The following is a 22,543-nucleotide window of genomic DNA, read 5'->3' on the forward strand; positions in this document are numbered from 1 at the left end:
GCTCCTTGGGTTTTGGGGAAACAAAAGCTGGAAAGCTTTGCCTGCTTCTGCCTTCTGCTCTGCCTCAGATTTTCTGAAGGGTTCATATTCCTCCCTCTGCTTAAATGAGTGGAATGGAGAGGAGCACAAACTGGGAGATGAAGGGGAGAACACAAAATCTAGTTACACAGGCGAGACACTCCAGAACTACAGGAATGGGGTGGAGATAGAAGGGATGGATTCAAGAGATGTATGAGGGAAGATCCATTAATTTTCGCCAACCAGTTCAAGGTGGGAGTCACAGAATGCATGCCTGAAGTAGCCCTTTGGTCAGGTCAATCAAACAATGTCATTGGTAGTTGTCATTTTAAGTTGACCTTTGGTTACCTGGAAGTAAATTAGTTGATTCATCAATTGACTACACATTCAACTGAACAGAGTAGAAATAAATATCTACATTTTAGATAAATTAGCCTAGACGATGAGTAGATGAAAGTTCATCATATGATTTCTTTTGTATATGTTTAAAATTTTGCATATTAATATTAAAAATAAGTAAATAAATTTATTTTAGAAGCATCAATCACTAAAAAACACATCAACTTTGACATTATGACAAGAAATATTGGAATAATATTTCAGACTCAACTTGAACACTGTATTCTACTAGTTAGAAGTTCTATATACCCCTTAGTCCTCATGTGATAAATTTGTGAAAATTAAGAAAGCCTCTTGGTAAAGAATAAAACATAAAGGCCATGAGAAGAAAAAATGAGGCTAAAAAACCCCCTAAAATTGTAAGAAGCCATGTCTGTGTTTTCTTAGAAGTAAAACTAAAGCCAACAGGAATAGGAGATTGTTAGAACGTGAGTGTACCTGGCTGTACCCTTAGCATCGTGGGTTAATGGGTCAGGCAGAGCTGGAGGGGACGGAGCTAGAGAAAATGACCCTGCCATCAGACCAACCCCCAGAGGAATGGCAGCGGTCCAAGACAGTGTCCAAAGGGACATGCAGTACTGAGAGTCAGACAGGCTGAAGCACCTTTGTTCTGGGTCACCACTTAATTCAGAACAGGACTGCTGCCAGGAGTTGAGGGTTTAGAGAACTCTGGCCAGGCTGACAAATGTGGGCAGTGTCCCATTCTTATGGTCCCAGGGTCAAGGCAGGAAGTGGGAAGACAATAAGGACACAAGGCCAATGCTTAGCTATGTGTGGTCCTGAGGCTCTTTCTTGTTGGAAGAAGGGCAGACAACTCAGGTAACAAGTGATTTTAACAATGCACTGAGAAAGGGATTTAACATCACTCTACTTTTCTTCACTGTCTTTAACTGTAGGCCCTGATTCCCAAATGATTTCTGTGAGACCACGGTGTCTGCTGCCTCACACCCTTTGTTCACCGTCTTCTCCAGGCTTCTGCTCCACTGTCTACCTCCTTCTGTCTGGCTTCCCTAGGAAAATAAAAGACTCCTCAGTAGTGCCAGCAGCAGGATGAATGAGCACTTCAGTCCTGTAGGGGAATATGGTGGGACACCAATCACAGCATCTCCTATAACTTCTGTCTGTCGTCTAAGGAGTAGTTCTGGTGGGTCCACTGGTCACTCTACAACAGAGAAGATGCTTGCTTGTCAGTATTCTCATGCCTGGCACCCTATACACTTCCTCATTTCCAGTCTATGAAGATAGCTACTGCTGACTTGGGCCTTATCAGCCATCTAATCACTTGGGGGGTGGGTTGCAGAGCTACCCAACTCAGAGCAAGACAGCTTTCTCAGAAGGGCCTGTATGAATGGTGTCACATCCTACCAGTAAGACGGCTGTTGAGGAAATGTGCAACTGGTGCCCAGAGGCCCCAGCGAGGTTGCAGACGCTCACTTGAAGGTTCTATGGCTGCTAATAGTCTCTCCACCATGGTCAGTATTGGCTTAGAAGCTGTGGGGAGTTGAGACCGCACACAGAGGGCTGGAGGATCTCTAGCTGAGTGGGCCAAGGAAGAATTTTAACTTCACGGTTGACTCATTTTAGCTACGTCATTGGCCTAAGTTTAGGCAGCAAGTATTTAGTTAGCACTTATGTGCCAGAAACTGTGCCCAGCATTGGTGAGTCCCTCTTTGGGCCTCATGTTCTTCTTTGTAAAAATAACAGTATTAGAGTAGATGATGCCAACAGATTAAAATGGTGGCCGTATTTTCAGAAACAAAAAGCCAAGACACACGATGTGCCAATGTTAGAATATTTGATATTGAGCATGCCCCCAGAAAACCCAGGATGTACGATCTCATTGTACACCTACAGATGGACCCCATCCTCGTATCCCCAGACATGCCACATAAGATGACTTGATTATTAGAACCAGGGGTAGAGCTTACATAAATTAGTCTCCTATCTTGTTAATCTTTAAAAATCATTTAAGTGTTTGCCCTCATTTTTTTGAATTTTTTAGAATTTAAATGGTTTGAGTTTAGTCCTGAACACATTCCTTGAACATTTTTATTTAGGCAAAGCCCAGCTATGGTGATTATACAGCCAGGTGTTTTCCAACCCCTGGAGACTTTGTAACAATTTTATCCTAGAGCCAAGCTTCAGAACCTGCTAAAAGTTTCACATTTGAATAGTCTTTAGGAGACTGGTGCCAGAGCAGGTTTTCTACAGAACCCTATAGTCCCTAGCAGTTCAGGAAGCTCTGATCAGGTGGGGCTGCTGACGTCACCTCAATTACCTGCACACTCTCTCCCTGATCACAGAGCCACCAGGGCTGAATGTTGAGGGGTGGAGAGGGCCGAAGATTAGAGGCCCAGTCTTTGGCTTGCCATTGTAAACAGTACTCCTAGAGACTTACAAAAGGGGTCATGAAGGTGAGTAGCGCCTGTTGAGTGCATATAAGGCACTGTCCTAAATGCTGTAAAAGATATGAAGGGAAGGGAAGATATACAAAGTTAAAAAATCTACTAAGCATTTGTTTTACATTAGGCACTTGTATAATACTAACATTCAGTAATAATGATAAGTCCTTTGAAATACTGTGTGCTTAATGCTTTGTATTTTATTTGCTCGTTCAACACCATTTGCTTAAGCATCTACTAGGCAATAAGTACTGAAAGATATAAGTAGACCAAAATCCCTGCCCTGGAGGAGATTTCATTCTGGTGGGAAAGACAGGCCCATGGATGTAATAAATGAATTGATTAATAAGAGTGTTAGAAGATGACAATTACTATGGGAAATAATAGAGGTGGATTAGGTGGATCAGGAGTGCCCACATTAAGGAAGCACAGAGGGGGCTTGAATATTAAATATTGTATTTTTGTCATGTATGATGCTTTTTGTCCAAACTTTTTGGGCAAACTTTTGAGGGAAAAATAAGGATGAGCATTATATGTGGGTATAATGATTACTACCAGGGGTCTAATGATCGCGTGTATAATGTGCACAAAAATGTGGGTGTGCATTGTACATGGCAAAATGCGGTAGGTGGTCCAGGCAGTCCTCCCTAGGAAGGTGACATTTGAGCCACGCTGAAACTGAAGGAGGTGAAGGAGTGAGCTATACGGATACATGGGGAAGAGCATCCCAGGATGAAGGAACCACCAGGGCACAGGGCATATGGTTTGGCACAGACCGTTCAGGTTGTAGTCACGTAGGAGACCAGGCTAATGGAGGCTGCACAACAAGCTGTGCTTCTGCAGTCACTGAGGCGGGGAGGAGGAGGAGATGATGAGGAAGCACTAGCTCTTAAAGTTTCTGCCCAAAAGGGATGCACATAATTTTCTTTCACTTTTTTTGACTAAATTCAATCACATGGTCAGGATTCATTTCAAACAGAATGGGGAAGTACCATCTTAACCACATACTTGGGAGAACCAAGTATTTGTAAACAGCCATAAGTGATGGGGAGCTCAAATATTAGAAAAATTTTAGTTTTAGGTAATAGCTAATAAGCTTAGTAACCAATGCATGTAAAAAGTTATTGTTTTAGGAACTGAAGGTATGGCCCACCCTGACTCCAGGAGACCAAAGGAGTTCCACCTTTGTGCCTCAGGGGGACTGCAAGCATATCAAGACTGTGACTGAGTCATAAATACTCCAGGGTGAGAAGTCCACTGCCCATGGCCCAGGACACAGATGAAAGAATGCTGCAGCTTTTATCGGGTTAACTTTTCCCCTGAAATCCAAACCCCTTACCTACACTTTTCTTCTCCTTATAAGAAAGAGTCAGTTTAAAATAGAATTTAAGACGGTCTCTTAGGGTACAAACCCCCTACCTTCTCAGATTGCCAACCACCTGAATAAAGTGGGCATAAAGATTCAATCCCTGTCTCTTTTTGTTGAGTCTGGTAGGTGACAGGCAGCAGGAACACTGGCTTTTCCAGTTTCGTAAGGACTATTACAATCCATACTTCTGATGACCAAAATGCCTTTCTCACAACTAAAATAGCCTCACTCACCCTTTCCCAAAGAGGTCAACCCCCATATCGCATTCTGGTTGGACCTTTAATTCTGCCACTGTTAGATAGGACAAGAGTCTCAAGGTTTGGGCAGTTCTAAATGTTATTTCCATTTTCTTGCTATTTTTTCTTGTATTGATTCTAGAGAGAGGGGAAGGGAGAAAGACAAGAGAGAGTAGAAACATCCATGGGAGAGAGGAATATAGATGGTTGCCTCCCTCACTTGGCCCTGACCTGGGATCCAACCTACAACCTAGACATGTGCTCTACTAGGAATGGCTTTTGCTAAATGTTAAAAAGTAGCATAGTATTTTGTAGATGCAGATGTAAACAGGATGAACAAAGGAACTCAAGTGATGAAAGTAGACAACTGCAAAGAGGAAGTCAACATATAATTGACCAAATAGTGTATATAAGCAATGGCTAAGCCTTTCTTAGGGAAGACAGAGCTTTGGATAGGAAATGCTGATCTTCATTACTTGCTGCAAGTAAATAAAACTACCTTGCAAGAACCACATTTCAAATTCTTGAGTAGAGCACACCAAGGGATGAACCCCTTGAGTTTGGTAACAACACCTTAATCCATTAAGAGGTTTTAAACATGGGTATGAGAGCAAAGGACATAATCAATATCCTTGCTGTAAGGCAGAGTTTTCATGGTTTTACCATTTTTATAATTTGTGTTGAGAAGCTGTCTGTCTTCCAACTCTCCAAGTCTCTGGATATCTGAGCTCTTTCTTTTGCTTTTCATACCTATATGCAAACCATCTGGCTCTTTTCTCTGTGTTCTCCCTCTCTGCAGTCTCCTTTCATCGGCATCACTATCTCTATATCTGTCTCTAATACCTTGTCGAATGCAGCCAACATTATGTTTCCTTATTGCTTCTTCTAGAGATGCAAGTTCATTGGGTACATGATCTACCTTCCAAGTAGTTTCAGGCAACCAATTTACTGACTATTTCGCAATGATATGACATGGCTCATCACCACAAAACCAATGGTACTTTTGTAGGATTTTACTTTGGCAGCATCTCCTATTAGGGATCACCAGGATAAGGCAGGCTATAGTAGACAACAACCCCCCAAATCTCAGTCACTTAAAACAGAAATTTTCTTCTTTCCTGTGCTACACAGCCAGCATTGGTCGGCAGGGGCATCTGCTCATTGTAGTCACTCAAGAACCTGGTCTGATAGAAGCTCCACTTCAACAAATGCTCCCACAAGCATCAGAACGAGAAGTGGGGGGCGGAGCGCAGATGTCAAAGAGGCACAACTTCCTTCTTCTAATTCTTTAGTGTTAGAAGCGAATCATATGAGTAATAACTTCAAATGGTGTGGGAAATATGTTCATCTTACCGAGTTTACAGGAGAGGAACCTGTGGGTATTTGTGAGCAAACAGGTTTTTATTTTTTTGTGTTGTTTTGAGGATTTGCAGTGAAGTTATAGGTAATAATAACAACCATTCTTTACCCATATCTCTGGGTCAAGTTTTTTAACTGCAAGTAGTGCTTCTGCCACTCTGTTTTTATGGCTCTACAGGTAAGTCACTACATTCTGAACCCACCCTCAGAAAAAAATTTAACGTTGCTTTAAAGCTGAGCAAAAATACAAAATCCTTGAGATTGAATTCTTTCCACAGAGTCATAATGTGTTATAGTTGGGATATTTTCTTATTCTCTCCTCCCTTTCTTCCCTGGTAATTCATTCTGCAACTTTATTAAAGACCGAAGACCTCGGTTAATAACATGCTTTTGCAAAAGGGTCGAGTCAGAAAAACCTTAGTTTTTATTCAAAGTAAAAGATTTTATTTTTATTCAAAATAAGAAATGGCTTAATTTAGTTCACCGAAGTAATGGGTATTCTTAAAATTACAGTTATCTTTGCTGAATGAAAGAATGTCAGTGAAAAAGAAAATTGAACTTTTTTTAGCAACCAAAAAGTTATATAAACATCTGGGCATATTTGAGAAGTAGCAACATGAGGCAGCTTTCTAACTTTTCATCTTGAAATTAGATTCTAGGTCCACCTTCAAGTTAGGCTCATTAAATGAAAAGCTCTTAATAACAGTTTAAAATGCCCTGAAAAGAAAATAGGTTGAGTTAAACATGTAAGTGAAGGTGGCTGTTGAAAACCCATTGTCTGTGAAGAAACAGACAAAATAGCAAAGTAGTAAGTAAAGCAGATATTCATTCATTCATTCATTCAACTAGCATTTTGGAGTAACTGTTATGTGGCAGGCCCTTTTTTAAGTGCAGGGGATAAAATGCAAAACAAGACAAATCTAAACCCTAACCTCCTAGAGCTTATTCTTTAAAAAAAAAATTATTTATTTATTTATTTTTAGAGAGAAGCTAAGGGAAAGAGAAAAGGAGAGAAACACCGATGTGGGAGAGAAGCATCTATCGGTTGCCGTTCATACCTGCCCCTACTGGGAATCGAACACCCAGGCATGTACCCTGACTGGGATTCTAACCCACCTCTCACTTTGGGGGATGACACCGAGCCATCTGAGCCATTTAAAGTTACACTGGAGCTGAGCCAAGTTTTTCCTTTCTTTCTCCCAAATTTGCCACCCTGTGGTTTTAATGATTGGTTCCTTGATGACTGACGAAGTTGAGCATCTCTTTACATGTCGATTGGCCATTCAGGATATGCTCTTGAGTGCAGTGCCAGTTCAAGTCTCGTGTATTTGCTCTGTTGGGTTGTCTGCTTCTTATTTCATTAAATCGATTTGAAGGAGTTTAATAAACTTCCAGTATGATTGATATTCTGGATGATCTCTTTTGCTGGATACATGTATTTCAAATATCTTCTCATATTGTTGGCTTATCTCTTCTCTCTCTTAAGAGATAATCCAGAGAGATGAAGAAAATATTTAAGTTTTAATATACTCTAATGTATTAATGTTTTTCTTTGTGGTTGGCACTTACTGTGTTCTATTTAAGAGATATCTATCTACCTCAATAATTTGGAGCAGGGAGAGGACTCCATATTTGGGGGAGTGAGAATTTTCACCATATACCTTTTTTTAAAAAAAAAGTAAATATTTTAGCCCTGGCTAGTGTGGCTTAGTGGATTGAGTGCCAGCTTGTGAACCAAAGGGTCGCCAGTTGGATTCCCAGTTCAGGGGACATGCCTGTATTGTGGGCCAGGTTCCCAGTTGGGGGTATGTGAGAAGCAACCACACATTGGTGTTTCTCTCCCTCTCTTCCTCCCTTTCTCTAAAAGACAGAGGCTGACAGACGGATTTGTGAAAACTTATATCAGGCACTTCTTGCAATAGCGCCCTGAGTGGCCCAGAGCTTGTGGCATCGCGCCTGCAGCCTGCAGACTGCACTCTTCATGGGGTCTGTGCCCCAGCGCCCTGCAAGCCCTGGGCCCTGGATCTTGAGAGCGTACTCTGTTCCAACGCTGTGCACAGGTCCCAATCTACTCTCCCTGTGTAAATTCACAGAGAAATATGAACGGATAACCACAGAAAATGGTATTGAACAGTGGGAATCAGCAGTTTTGCACAGGAAGCTTTGGGAGATGTTGTTCACTGTAGTCTGCCTGAACTTAGGACACCATGGAACAAACAAGCTGAGTCTGGTGCTTTGGAAAGTGTGAAAGCTGCTAGTGAACGCTATTATCCTCTACCAGAAGTAACTGAAATTAATGAAGCTTTTGCAGAAAACCCAGGACTTGTCAGCAAATTTTATCATGAAGACAGTTTTCTGATCAAGATGGCACTGAGTAACCCTTCAGAACTAGATGAACTAATGAGTGCAGGAGCACATGAGAAATACAGAAAATCTATTGAGGAGTGAAAATGACCCCCTCCTAAACAAAGTAGTATGAAACAACTTGATCAGCATAGTTGTCTTAAATTAGTGGCAGATAGAAGCTTTCAAATAGTAACTTTTAGTCATACCAATTGAAAAAGAAACTACAACAATGCTATAGAAAGAAAATACCTCTTAACTTTCTAGTGATTGCAGATAATACAATTTGCATCTTTTTTACAATGCCCTATAATTTTTAAGCTAGACTATGGTTATAAAATTCAAAATTCCTGAAATTATCTGTGGTGAAATATAGTTGTAAAAATGATCTTAGCCCTTATATAATACTGTGATTTGCTTACATCAGTCTCTGGATTTGGGTCATAATGTACTTAATGAACTTTCCATTGGGAATAACTGGCAGTAGAGAAAAGTTTTTGTTAGTTGTTAGTGTCAGATGATGAACAATACTATCTTAATTTAGCAATATGCTGAGTTTGCTGGTGCTATTTTTATACAGTGAAGCAGGAGCTTTGCAGGAAAAGAAGAAAGTTTAATAATAAAATACTCAACTTCTTAAAAAAAAACCAAAACACTTTTATCAATACCTGATGTCCTTTTTTATCTCTTATTATTCTTTTTATTTTAAAATCCATTTTGTCTGGTAATGATATAAACACCCCAGCTCTCTTTTGGTTGCTCTTTATATGGAATATATATATTCTCCACTCTTTTACTTTCAATCTCTTTGTTTCTTTGTATCTAAAGAGTGTTTCTTGTAGATAGCATATAGATGAATCATGGTTTTAAAATCCATTCTGACCTGTCTATCTTGTAATTGAGGAGTTTAATCCATTTACATTTGAAGTAAATACTGAAAAGAAAGGACTTCTGCCATTTAACTATTTTCTTTTTTTAAATCTTTTTTTTTAATTTTTAAAGGTTTTATTATTTATCTTTAGAGGGGATGAGAAGGAGAGAGGGAGAGAAATGTCAATGTATGGTTGCCTCTCATGCGTCCCCTGCTGGGAACTGGCCTGCAACCCAGAAATGTGCCCTGACTGGGAATCGAACCTCGATACTCTGGTTAGCAGGGGTATCCACTCAATCCGCACTCAATCCACTGAGCTATACCAGCCAGGACTATTTTCTTTATGAGATATATTTTTGGTTTTTTAATTTCCCCATTACTGCCTTTTTTATGGTACCTGGTTGATTGTTTTGTAGTGTTCTCTTTTGATTCCTTCTTTTTTTCCCTTTCTGTACAAATTTTAGTGATTCTCCAACCCTATCTGAGTAGTACCAACTAAATTTCAATAATATACACTCTGCTCTCATATATCTCTGCCCCTCCCCATTTATATTGTTGTCATGGACTGCATTCTTATATATATGTGCTCATCAGTATATATTTATAGTTATTATTGTGTGTATTTGTCTCATACAGAAAATAAAATAAGAGTTAAAAACCAAAAGGACAACGATACTGACACTTACCTCTGTAGTTTCTTTTGTATACCAATGTTCTTTGTTTCTTTACATGGCTTCATTACTATTTTCTATCCTTTCATTTCAGCCTAAGATTCCCTTTTCTTCTAGGGCAGGTTTATTAGTAAAGTTTTTTTTTATTATTAACTTTTATTTGTCTTGGAATGTCTTATATTCTTCATTTTCAAAGGCTATTTTGCTGGATAAAGTATTTTTTTTTTAATCCTCACCTGAAGACATCTTTATTGATTTCAGCGCGGAGGAGAGAGGTAGAAAGAGAAGGGGAGAGAAACAACAATGTGAGAGTGAAACATTGATTGGTTGACTCTCAGATGTGCTCTGACCAGGGACCAAACCCCAGCTTTGGCATGTACCCTGACCAGGCATTGAGCCCACAACCTTTTCGTTTATGGGACAATGCTCCAACCAACTGAGCTATACGAGTCAGTATTTTCTTTCAGAATTTTATTTTTTTTAATTTTTAAAAGATTTTATTTATTTATCTTTGGAGAGAAGGAGAGAAACATCAATGTATGGTTGCCTCTCGTGCATCCCCTGCTGGGAACTGGCCTGCAACCCAGGCATGTGCCCTGACTGGGAATCAAACCGCGATCATGTGGTTCACAGGCCCGCGCTCAATCCACTGAACTATACCAGCCAGGGCTCTTTCAAAACTTTAAATATGTTATTTCATTGCTTTCTAGGATCTATGTTTTCTAATGAGAAATCAGCTCTTAGTCTGACTGAGGATACTTGGATGAAATACATTGTTTTTCTCTTGCTGCTTTCAGGATTCTCTCTCTTCAACTTTTGACAATCTAACAGTAATGTGTCTCATGGATCAATTTGAGTTTACCCTACTTGGAGTTTACTGAACTCCTTGAATGTTTATATTGGTATATTTCATCAAATTTGGAAAGTTTCTGCCCATCATTTCTTCCAACGTTCTCTTTTCCTGCTGGGTCATTTGATGGTACCCCTCTCCACTTAGGACCTATTCACTTCTTTTATTCTTTTTCATTCTTCCTGCTCCTCAGATTGGGTCATTTCACTTGTCTTAGTTTCTGGTTAATTGACTTTGTCCCTGACTGCTCAAAGCTGCTTTTGAACCCCTCTCTAGTAAAATTTTCATTTTGGTATGTTTTTGAGCTGCAAAATTTCTACTTGGTTCTTTTTGAAATAATTTCCATCTCTTTACAATATTTTCATTTTGTTCATACATCTTTTTCCTTTCTTCACTTAGCTCTCTGTGTAAATTTAAGACAGTGGCTTTACAGTCTTTGTGTAATAAGTCCAATGTCTGATCTTACTTGAAAGTCATTTCTGTCCATTTTTTTCATAGAATGGACCTTATTTTCCTGTTTGTATATTTTGTGACTTATTTTTTTCTCAAAAGCTGCCATTTTAATATAATACATTATCTGTGGAAATGAAATTCTCTCCCTTCTTCGGGGTTTGCCTTTTTAAAAAAATTATTTTATTTTATTGATTTGAGAGAGAGAAACATCAGTTTGTTGTTCCACTTATTTATGAACTCAGTGGTTACTTCTTTTATATGCCCTGACTGGAGACCAGAACCCACAGTCTTTGGGTTACTGGAATAGTGCTCTAACCAGCTGAGCTCCCTGGCCAGGGCAGGGTTTGCTGTCCTTGATTGTTGAAGCCTCAGCTTGTGTTCACCCAGTGTTTTTATGAAGAATTCCTTGTACACTGGGAACTTAAAATGTAAAAAAACATGCTTGTATCTATAAAAGAACCTTTCCCAGTCTTTGCAATTTGGCTCTGCCTGGAGGTGTTCCTTTAACACTTAGCCAGGCCATTTAACATTCTTCCTCAGCCTTCTCTTCCTGGTTGCACTGACTATGTGGTGAAATCTCAGGATCGCTCTAGGTTTTTCTGAGCATTCATCTTGTCCCAGGCACGTGGTGGCTTTCTAAATTCCCCCTGTGTTCATGAGCACTTTTGAATTTGAATGCTCTAATTTCCCAGTGAGTTTCTCTCCCCAGATTTTACTCCAAGGCTTTAGATCAGGGGTGTCCAACCTGCAGCCCAGGATGGCTATGAATGTGACCCAACACAAAATCATAAATTTACTTAAAACACTATGAGATTTTTTTCATGAGATGTGTCATAATGCACTTAATGTGTGGCTAAGACAGCTCTTCTTCTTCCAGTGTGGCCCAGAGACGCCAAAAGTTTGGACATCCCTGACTTAGATGGTCTATGCTATGAACCAACCCTAATCTTTGGTCTCAGATACTTGAAGGTTGGTTGTTCACCTTACCACATTTTCAAACAATGCCCCCTTCTTTTTCGTTGTAAGTTTTAGGTTAGGAAAAATGGAGATGCATGGTTTGAGTTCATCCTTCAGCAACCCCAGACAGATCAAAACAAGCACAATGACTGCCAGGGACCAGAGTTCCATCTTTGCAAGNGTCCAACCTGCAGCCCAGGATGGCTATGAATGTGACCCAACACAAAATCATAAATTTACTTAAAACACTATGAGATTTTTTTCATGAGATGTGTCATAATGCACTTAATGTGTGGCTAAGCCAGCTCTTCTTCTTCCAGTGTGGCCCAGAGACGCCAAAAGTTTGGACATCCCTGACTTAGATGGTCTATGATATGAACCAACCCTAATCTTTGGTCTCAGATACTTGAAGGTTGGTTGTTCACCTTACCACATTTTCAAACAATGCCCCCTTCTTTTTCGTTGTAGGTTTTAGGTTAGGAAAAATGGAGATGCGTGGTTTGAGTTCATCCTTCAGCAACCCCAGATAGATCAAAACAAGCACAATGACTGCCAGGGACCAGAGTTCCATCTTTGCAAGGTGTTCTGCTAGCTTTAAGACAGGGAGTAGGGCAGAGTTGAGGAAAAATATCATAAAGTTTTCTCACCATTTTCAAGATGTTTACTATTTGTCTTTTGTTGGATTAAACATTTGTTTAGTTGCTGTGAATCTTTGTTTTCTGAAGTTCCTACACTGTTGATTGGACTGTTCATGTGTGTGTGTGTTTCTGTGGAGTTTGGACCCGCCAAACTCTGCCATTTTGCTGATGTCCCTCTTGCCACAAATTTTTATATATTGCATTTTGTGCATATACACAAATTTTCAGACATGCATATATATTTAAAATATGTACATGTTCTTCTTTTGACATATAGATTCACAAGAGATTACAAAGAAATGTATAGGAAAGTCATAGTCATTATTACCCAGGCTCCCCCAAAGTTAATATCTTATAGAACAATAGTACAATATCATAACCAAGACATTTCTTTAAAAGTTCTTATTTAGTTAGTTTTAGAGAGAAGGGAAGGGAGGGAGAAAGAGAGGGAGAGAAACATCAATACAAAAGAGAAACCTTGATCGGTTACATGCCCCAACCAAGGATGGAACCCACAACTCAGGCATGAGTCTGGACCAGGAATCGAACCAGCAACCTCTTGCTTTGTGGGATGACACCCAACCAACTGAGCCCCATTGGTCAAGGCAAAACCAAGAAGCTGACATTGACAAGAATCATCCTTTCCCTCCTTTCCTAATACCCTGACAACCACTAATATGTGTTTTTTTAAAAGATTTATTTATTTATCTTTAGAGGGGAAAGGAAGGAGAGAAGGAGAGAAATATCAATGTATGGTTGCCTCTCATGAGTCCCCTGCTGGGAACTGGCCTGCTACGTGCCCCTACTGGGAATCGAACCGCGATTGTGTGGTTCGCAGGCCTGTGCTCAATCCACTGAGCTACACCAGCCAGGGCTAATATGTGTTTTTTAAATTTCTATAATTATGTTTTTTCATTAAGAATACATAGAGTTATGTAATAAGCATCCTTTTGGTATCTTTTTATTTTTTCACTCAGTGTAATTTCTGTGAGGTTTATCCAAGCTGAGTATCAATAGTTCATTCTTTTTTTAAAAAAAATTACTGAGTAGTATTCCATAGTATGGATATGTCGTAGTTGTTTTTTTTTAATCCTCACCCAAGTATATGTTTATTGATTTTAGAGAGAGAGAGAGGAAGGGAGAGAGAGACAGTGAAAGAGAGAAATATTAATGTGAGAGAGAAACATCAATCGGTTGCCTCCTATGTATACACCAACTGGGGATCGGACCTACAACCTAGCTATGTGTCCTGACCAGGAATCAAACCCACAACCTTTTAGTCTATGGGATGATGCTCCCACCCAGTGAGCCACAAGGCTAGGGCTGGATATGTCATAGTTTGTTTAGCCATTTACCCATTTACGGAACTTTGGATGGCTTCCAGTTTGGGGAACTTATAAAGCTACTATGAACATTCTTGTACAATCTTCCGCATGAAAATAAGGTTTCATTTTGAAACCAAAAAACTTGTGTTCGTTCTGCCTGTCAGTACCAGAACCAGTTAGCAGAAACAAGGATTGATCTATATGGGTGTTTTATTCAGATGCCTGCGATCTGAGAAGATGGCAGTTATGTGCCCTTAAAAATCATCTTAACATTTCGTCTCAAGCCTACCTTTTTATAAGCAGAAGAGAGGGTAGGCAAGGGATTTGGAAAAACAAAAGGTTAATGAGATAACAGTTGCAGTCCGGAGGTGATTCCCTCTAGTACTTCTTCCACCCGTTGATCAGCAATTCTTTATCTGTGTCCCCTCCCTGAAGCGCAGTGACTCAGATTCCTTCTCCATCCCTGCAGACTCCCTGGGGCGCAAAGGTTGAATTGCTTGTGGACCTAGTAGAGTCCTGTAGGTCAGGCATTACAGTTCCTGGAATAACAGCTTTCCACTTGCATTAATCACTTAAGCCTATCAACCATAGCTAAGGCTAAAATCTTTAACCCTTAAGTTCCCCCATTGATTTCTCTGGGATAAATGCACAAGGGTGCAGTTGTTGGTTGTATGATTACTACATCTTTTAATTTTCAGGGGAACTGCCAAACTGTTTTCCAAAGTGACGATACCATTCCTGCCAACAGTCTGTGTGGGTTCCATATCTAAAAAAGCTATCCCTAACCCAAGTAATAGAGGTTTACTCCTGAGTTTTCTTCTATGATTTTATAGTTTTAACTCATATTTAGGTTTATGGTTCATTTTGAGTTAATGTTTATGTGTTGGGTGAGGACCACAATAGTTTTAGGGTCCCACAAAAATGTTTTAAATGTTTAAAATTAGAACAAATGTAAGTATATTTGGATTACATTAGTCTCTATACCAATGCAGTTGTAAAATGTAATTTTAAATAGTTTTTAAGGAAGTAGGGGCCTCTGAGATTCCTTCTGACACCAAATATATAGTGCCTTTGCACATCAATTCTCCAATATCAACAATTCAGTTTTGACACTAACTCCAGAAATAAGCTCAGACCCCACAGGTTAAGAGCTTGGTCCCACGTGACTGCCCCTACTTCAGAGAACATTCTCCAGTCCCATGGGCCCCTGGCACATCTAAATGACAGAATTTGAGGATTTCTATACCCCCCCACTTAGGTTTGATAGTTCACTGGAACAAATCACAGAACTCAGGAAAACACTTTACTTAATGTTTATCAATTTATTATAAAGGAAACAACCCAGAAACAGCCAAATGGAAGGGATGCGTAGGGCAAAGTACTGGGAAGCAGATACAGAGATTCCAATATCCCTCCTGGCACCTCACCCCCTAGTATAGTACTTTCATGTAGTCATTAACCTCCCTCTAATCCAGAGATTTTTAACCTTTTCCATTTCATGGCACACATAAACTAATTACTAAAATTCTGTGGCACACCAAAAAATATATATATATTTTGCTGATTTGAGAAAAAATAGGTATAATTTTGATCCAGTCACACCAGATGGCTATTGTATTGGCTCTTTTTTTTTTTTTTTGACAGTCTAAGGTAAAGGAGGTCAGTACCCCTGATGAAGTAGTCAGGCATTGCTTGTTTTAAAAATTCTTGAGGCACACCAGTTCGAAATTGCTGCTCCAATCCAGTGACAACTCCCAGCAGGAGCCCCACCCTGAGTGACCTTATTAACATAAACTCAGGCTCATTGTGAATAACAAAAGACAATAGTATTAAGAAATTTCAAGGGTGTTAAGAACTCTGCCCTGGAAACCAGGGACGAAGTCGAATTATATTTTTTATTACACTACAGTCTCTACAGGGCAGAAGTGCCTAAGGCCAGGCAGAAGTCTTAGTGTGGTCTTGTTAGTTGAGTAGTCTTCCCAGCAGCCCATTTGTGAAATCATGGCAGCTTGGGGTAGGGTGATGGTGATGGAGATGCTGTGAAATGGCAGGGCTTGGGATGTGGTTTCGAGCAGAGTAGCTGGACTAGTTGATGGATTAGGTGCGAGAGGTGGGTGAAAGAAAGGAACCAAGGATAATTTTCTGATTCTTGCTTTGAGCAATTGGGTGAAAGATGGTTCCATCCCCTGAGAATACAGGGAAAAGGGGCAGGATTGGGTGTGAAAATCAAGGCTCTTTGAGTTTAAGATGACTGTGAATCATGGAGTGGGGATATTAAGGAGCTAATTGGATTTGTGAAACTGCATTTGGAGAGGTCTGCTCTGGACAGAAATTTGGAAGTCATCAGTTTATAGACTCAAGGTCAAGGGCTTGGATGACATCACCGGGGAGAGGAAGATAGAGAAAATAAGAGTAAGGACTGTGTTTTGGAACATTTAAAGATTGAGTCAAAGGGGAGAAATCAAGGATTTTGAAAAGGAGATCCAGCGAAGGAACAGGAAAATTCCAATAGTGAAGCACTGAAGAAAGTTCAGGGAGTGGGGGGGGAATGTTTTAAATGTGAGGAAGCTTGTTACATGTTTGTAGTCCGCTGAGAGGTCAATTTACATAAGAATAGAGAATTGGCAATTGTCCTTGGAAACTTGGAGATCATCAGTAATCTCCATAAGTGATCTTTTTTATTTTATTCTATTTTTTAAAATTTAATATTTATTGTATTTTTCCCCATTACCATTTAGTACCATTTAGTCCCCTTATATCCCCTCCCCATAAGTGATCTTGATGAGGGAAGTCAATACTGGATCAGAGTACACTGAGAAGTAAATGTCGAGTGAGGAAGTGGGAACGAGCACTCCAAGAGATTTGTTTTAGATGAGAGGAACATCAGTGTGTTTATATGCTGATAGGAATAAGCTAATAAAAGGGGGGAAAGTAATGATGCTGGGAGGGCAAGGTAATTAATTGTTGGAGTAAAATCCTTAGGGATGTGGGAGGGAAGGAAATCCAAATCACTGGTGGAAGGACTAGTCTTCACGGGCACAAGAATACTCTTTCATTCGTAGTAACCTCAAATTTCTATTCCTATAAGAGTAGTTTTGATGGTGAGAAGACAAGGGTTTTTTTTCTTGTTCATGGTGTGTGTGTTTGTATTTTGCATGAGGTATGAGGCAAAAGTGAGCAGCGAGAAGTAGGGGTTGGGGAAGAGGTATAAGGAGGCTTTTAGAAGAGGGCAGAGTGCTCATGTCCACTTAAATGTTAATTTAGTGGAGAAAGCCCTCCCAGGATTAAGTACTCCCCCTTTTTTCTCTCTCGCTGGACCATTTGCTCTTTTCTGGTACACATCATCAGTTGCAGTAGCTTTATTGGTTCACTTGTCTGTTTTCCCATAGAAAAGACTACAGTTGGCAGGGACTTTGTTGTATTTAACTTCGCATTGTATACATAACCCTTAGAAACAGGGCCTGTATTTAACTACTAAATAATTCTTCCTGAAACGAAGTAGTTAGTGAATGAACGTCTTCAGAATTTTGTCTAAGGCCCCTTGTTAAGTCCTTGTTTGGGCTAGTCACTTTTCCTCTCTGAGCTTTCATTTCTGAATACATATTTATATACCAAGGGAACTGTAATCTCTTCCCTGTGTGCCTCACTGACTTGTCATGAGGAGGATCTGAGCTAATAAACCTGGAAATGCTTCATTAAGTGATCTTTAAACGTAACGGATTGTTATTTTTAGTCCACGCGTACCCCCCAGGTAGCAGGTGCTGATTGGAAGAGGGGGGCTCTATTGTTTCCTGTGACTGGAGCCCTGGAAGCTTTGTAGAAGGGTTCTGCTGGCCTCGTGGGGCGGGGCTCAGGCCAGCAGCCCTCCGGCGGCGGCGGGTCCCTGGAAGCGCTAGTCGGGCCTGGACGGGGGGCGGAGATGCCGTACGGGGAGTAACTGTCAAACCTCACCTCTTGGCGCCATTATTTAAATGCAACGTGTCCGTTTCGCAGCTGTACGTGCCCGGGGCGGGGCTCCGAGCTCCAGCAGCGGGGCGGAGGCGGGGGGCGGGCCAGGGAGGTGGAGGGACGAGATGGGACGAGCCGGGGCGGGGCCAAGCTGGTTAGAGGGGCGGGTCTAGCCCCGGCCCCCGGCGAGGTTCAGTGCGCTTGCGCTGACAGACGCAAGATGGCGGACAGTGCGGAACTAAAGGTAAAGCGCAGCTCGAATTCACTTCTAATATTCGGCCGCGGAGACGGTGCCGCTGGTGCCGGGGGGAATGGGTCTGGCCCTGGGGGGCCGCTCGGGCCTGCCTCCATCCGAGTCTGGAGTTGTAGGGAGGAGCGGCGCGCCAGGCCCTAGCTGAGGGGGCCCGGCAGCGGCGGGCCGCGGGCCCCGGGTGCCTCGGGGGCGCTGACGGGTCGTCGCCGGCGTGTTATTGTTGTGGGCGCCCCTGGCGGGGGTGGCGGGGGAAGAGATCGGGAGTCGGAGGTGCGGGCTGCGGCTACCTCTGAGGCTCGGTTTCTTCCCAGTCCAGTCAGCCTCCCCGGCCCACCTTGAGGTGCGGGGGCTGGGGTAGAGTGTACATGTAGGGGGGATTGGGAAGCTTCCCGTCGCCGCTTCCTCTTCCTTCTTTGCAGTCCCGGGCTCCTGTCAGGCGCTCTCCTCAGACCCTCGGGAACTTGGCTCCGGCCGCCCCGCCCCTCCGTGCCTCCCTGCCGCCCCCGCCCCGGACTCGGCTGTGCCCGGCTGCCCGCCTGTCAGGAGGCTCTTGGGGTGCCCCGCTCGAGGGCAGTACGATCCTGGGGCGGTGGGGAGGGGATATGGGTAGACGCTCCAGTAAAGTTTCGTGAGCCCGGGGCGGCGTCGGGGTTCGGCTGAGGGGTAGCGGGGAATCTGCCGGGGCGGGACGTTACTCTCTGCGATTCTGGGCTACCGGGGGGAGAAGCCGTATTTGGAAGCAGTCGTGGGTGGTGGGGAGCACCTCTTTTCCTTCGGCTAGTGTGGAGGGTGAGAGGAGCCTTTGGGGGTCTCTGTACACTCCATGATGGCGTTGCTATAGCCGATGGAGGTGAATGGTTCGTGTTTATATCCCCCCGTTGCCTTTTGTTTGTAGGGACATCTTGCTGGCCATGTTGATTTGAACGAATTTCTCCCCTAATCCTACTTCAACCCCCAATAAATAGAACGTTCCTCCGTTCCTCTCAACTGTACCGATTACTCACGCCTCGCGAAATTGGATGAAAGGGTGCCCCCTTTGCTCCGCTTTTTCTCCCACCCCAGTCTTTACCTGATGATGGCTTCTTTACCGGAGCAAATACACCACTACACAAGCAGTTGGCGGGGGCGGGGGGGATGGAACCCTTATGATTGGATTGTGATAAATGGGTCTCCGCTTGAATAATTTTGGTTTAGCAGCAAGCAGTTTTTAACTAACGCGTATTATTTGGAGGCTCTGAACGCGATATTCCCTTCTGTGGCTTCCTGTGTGTGAACCAAGCAGCTGGTTATATCTTGACCCAGAGAACTGACATCTATCAGTGGGGATTGGGATATACAGTTGTAAATCTTATAGGGGTCCTCTTTTCATAGTTAATAAAAATGGTTAATTTTTTTCTGCGTAATAATGAAACGACAACTTCTAGAACAACCAGACACCACGTTAGTTTCTGGAGAGTTTTTCTGTAGGAAGCTTCGCTGAAAGATCGTTTTCCCCAGTAATTTTGCAGTGTTAATATCCCAAAATTTGTATATTCAGACATTATCTTTGAGTGGCATTCTTTTAAAATTTACTTCTGCTTACAAATTAAGGGAGAGCAGATTTAGATTGGTTAGTTTCGCTTTTTTCCCCCCCAGTTTTAAAATACTGACTGAGATGGAAAAGCCTCAGGAATTTGCATATTTGGAGGTAATTAACTCTTGAACTACAGAGTACACAGTTTTAAGTTTTAGTTCATGTTTTCTGTAGTTTTGCTCTTAAAATGTAGTCACTGTGTGATCTTTGCCTTCTGTATTTATTTTGTTGGAAATCCTTTTGAATGAAGCTAATCAGTTCTGTTTTACATGGACCACAGAGTAAAGCTGAAAAGCTTGTGCTGGCTATATTGTCACTCTTGATGCTGTCCAAAGAAATTGGTATGGAAAGCACATGCTGGGAGATTTCCTCCTTTGTTTCTCATTTTTAAAAAGTGCCTTTGGGGATAGATAGATCAGATTCCTGGTGAGAGTCTTGTTAGGTACTAAATTTCTCTTTACAAAAATGAGCCAGTATCGGATAAACGCTAAACACTTGGGGAAAAACATTTTTCTAAAATAGATCGCCCTTTTTTGCTCTCTCCAAAATATACGTGAGGTTTTCCAGAGGAGTTGTTTTCTACTTTTGAGGTCCTGTTGTACATTTTTTAAAAATTGTAATAACTTTTGACATACTGGTCTGTCGTGTGTGCCCAGTACTTTGAGGAGCTGTGATAAATTGCTTTACAGGTGATAGCTGTATTAAAAATCTTGTTAATATTTGATTGTGGTTAGATTTGCTCTTATTTTTGGAGGAGGAAGATGATCTTAGGAATGCCTATCATAGTTATTTTATAATGTGTTTATATAATGTCCTTTGCAGTGATACTCCTTTTGGAAATGACATTTTCTGATGTTTTTTCATGGTTTTTGGAGGTAAATAGCATTCATTCCCAATAAGGTAGGGAAAGTCATTTAGAATTAAGAAAAGCCAAGATTTTTTTCAAAGTTTTAGGTGAAAATGCTTAGGTGAAAGTACTGCCAGAGGATTTCATTAGGCTCTGAGTAAATGCAGTGACTTTTTTGTTGTTTGAATTCACAGCCCATGTATTATTTTGTTGTGGATTGTATTCATAATTATTTTCCTCATAGCCCCTTTTTATGCGTCCTTTAAACTCTGTAACAAACCTACAAAAATCAAATGAGAAAAATGAATAGATCTTATCCCCTGTAGGAATAGTGCAAGCTGCAACACTTAAAAGATATTGCCAATAAAAATTGGATTGTGAGTCATACATATCAAAAAGAGTTCTCTGCACACATTTGTTTGTGAAAGGTTTAATTTTTTATTAGGAGAATACCCATAAGTGACATTTGTTGAGAATGTGGAGAGTGAGGATTTTATTATCTTTAGGAGGTTAAAAGCAGGAGGGTATGATGGCTGGATGATCTTGGAGTTATCTGACAGCTTCGTGTATCTCTCTCTTCTTAAAAGTACTTTTTAAAAACTACACATGGTTTATGCATTAAAACTCATCAAGTTATGTTAGCATGTTAGCAGACAGGACCAGTGGCAAGGAAGAAGTTAATAATCATTTTAGTGAATGGTGCAATTCAATGGGAAGACAACCATACTTTTAAAAGTACTATAAGTATGTCAGTAAATTCTGTCATCATATTTTGTCTTTTTATTTTCAAGAAATAGCCGCTTAATTTTGGTATTTGTGGTAAGTTCTCTGCTTTTATTTTAGATATAAGCCAGTATATCTGACAATTTATTTATGGATTTATTTTGAATTTCCATGACTTGGCGTTTGTCAAGTGCCACATTTATATGGCTTTTGTTTTAGGTCACCATTTTTGTGAACATTATTTGAGTACAGTTTATAGAACACTTTAGTTTTTACGTATTTCATGTAATTGTTTTTGAAATACTGCATTTTCCTCCACCGTTTTCTTCTGGGTGATTGTTGTTTTTCTCCTCAAAGAGTCTGCTGTAATCCCTGTTGATTGCTGTAGCGCTTAGTGGTGAGTCTATAGCTGATTAACCTTGGGTTTCTCCTAGTGCACTCCATCACCATGCTGCTCCATGGTGCTTGCTGAGGCTTTTGAGTTCAGTGTAATTCGTACCCGTTCTTGCTGGTAGCTAGGGATTAAAAAAAAGGGCAATGATTGTAGTGGGTCCTGGGAAGAAGTATCTAAGTTTCTGAAAAACTGGGTGTTTATGATGAGCCTTTGAAAACACAAAACTACTGGTTCATTACTTCATAGAATTGGTTGTAGTGTTTTCTAAAGTATTCTGCTCTGGCATTAGGCGCGTTTTTTAAAGTGTTTGAATAATATATAGTGCTTTGCAGGTCATAATATATCTCATCTCGTTCGATCTTTCCAACAGTTTTTTGAGCTAGGAAAAGCAGGTAATAATCTTTTTTTATTGATAAAAAGGGAACCCAGAAAGAGTAAGTAAGTAGCTCAAGGTCATACAAATAAAAGTGTCAGGGACTTGAACATAGGTCTTGTGATTTCAGAATGTATTGTAGGCTGCTTTAGAGGTGCCATGTTAGTCCTGGTTGCCTCATTTGCTAAGATTTCTAGTTACATTGTGGGTAATATTTTTCCTCTTATTCTTTGCCAGGATATTTTGGGATGTTACTTGGGTTTATTGCAAGGAAGATTTTGAAGTTTATTATTTGGGGTCATAGATACTAGTTCTTGGAAATACCATTTTGCTTGGGAAAATTTCAGAGAATAGTGAAAAAAGTAGGCAGAAAAATAAACATCAGTGCTAGCACTGCTAATCCTAGCAGTCAGAAGTATCATGGTTAACATCTGGGTATCTTGTTAGATTTTTCTCTCTGTGAGCATACAAAAAGATATCACAGTATTCTTTTTAAGCTACTATTTTCATGGCTATCTTTCCAGGTTAGTAAATATGATCG

At 40.9% G+C, this 22,543-nt stretch overlaps 1 protein-coding gene and 1 pseudogene across 3 annotated transcripts in view; both read left to right on the forward strand.

The window, feature by feature from the left end:
* The first annotated feature begins 7,764 nt into the window (after positions 1–7,764).
* LOC118992493 (glycine cleavage system H protein, mitochondrial-like) lies at positions 7,765–8,231 on the forward strand (annotated as a pseudogene).
* Positions 8,232–18,019: 9,788 nt separating this feature from the next.
* The window catches only part of PIAS1 (protein inhibitor of activated STAT 1), a 108,310-nt gene continuing 103,786 nt past the window's right edge, over positions 18,020–22,543 (forward strand). For 2 of the 3 annotated variants that reach the window (XM_037054217.1, XM_037054220.1), the window contains exon 1: positions 19,732–19,779. In XM_037054217.1, coding sequence (XP_036910112.1) covers positions 19,747–19,779 — 33 coding nt within the window. In that variant the 5' untranslated portion in view covers positions 19,732–19,746. Of the gene's footprint in view, positions 18,084–19,731; positions 19,780–22,543 lie in introns of those variants that run through there. The other variant, XM_037054219.1, reaches the window with a different exon arrangement.

The sequence above is a fragment of the Sturnira hondurensis genome, unplaced genomic scaffold, assembly GCF_014824575.4.
Source record: "Sturnira hondurensis isolate 20B ecotype Veracruz unplaced genomic scaffold, ASM1482457v3 Scaffold0008196, whole genome shotgun sequence".
Lineage (NCBI taxonomy): Eukaryota > Metazoa > Chordata > Mammalia > Chiroptera > Phyllostomidae > Sturnira > Sturnira hondurensis.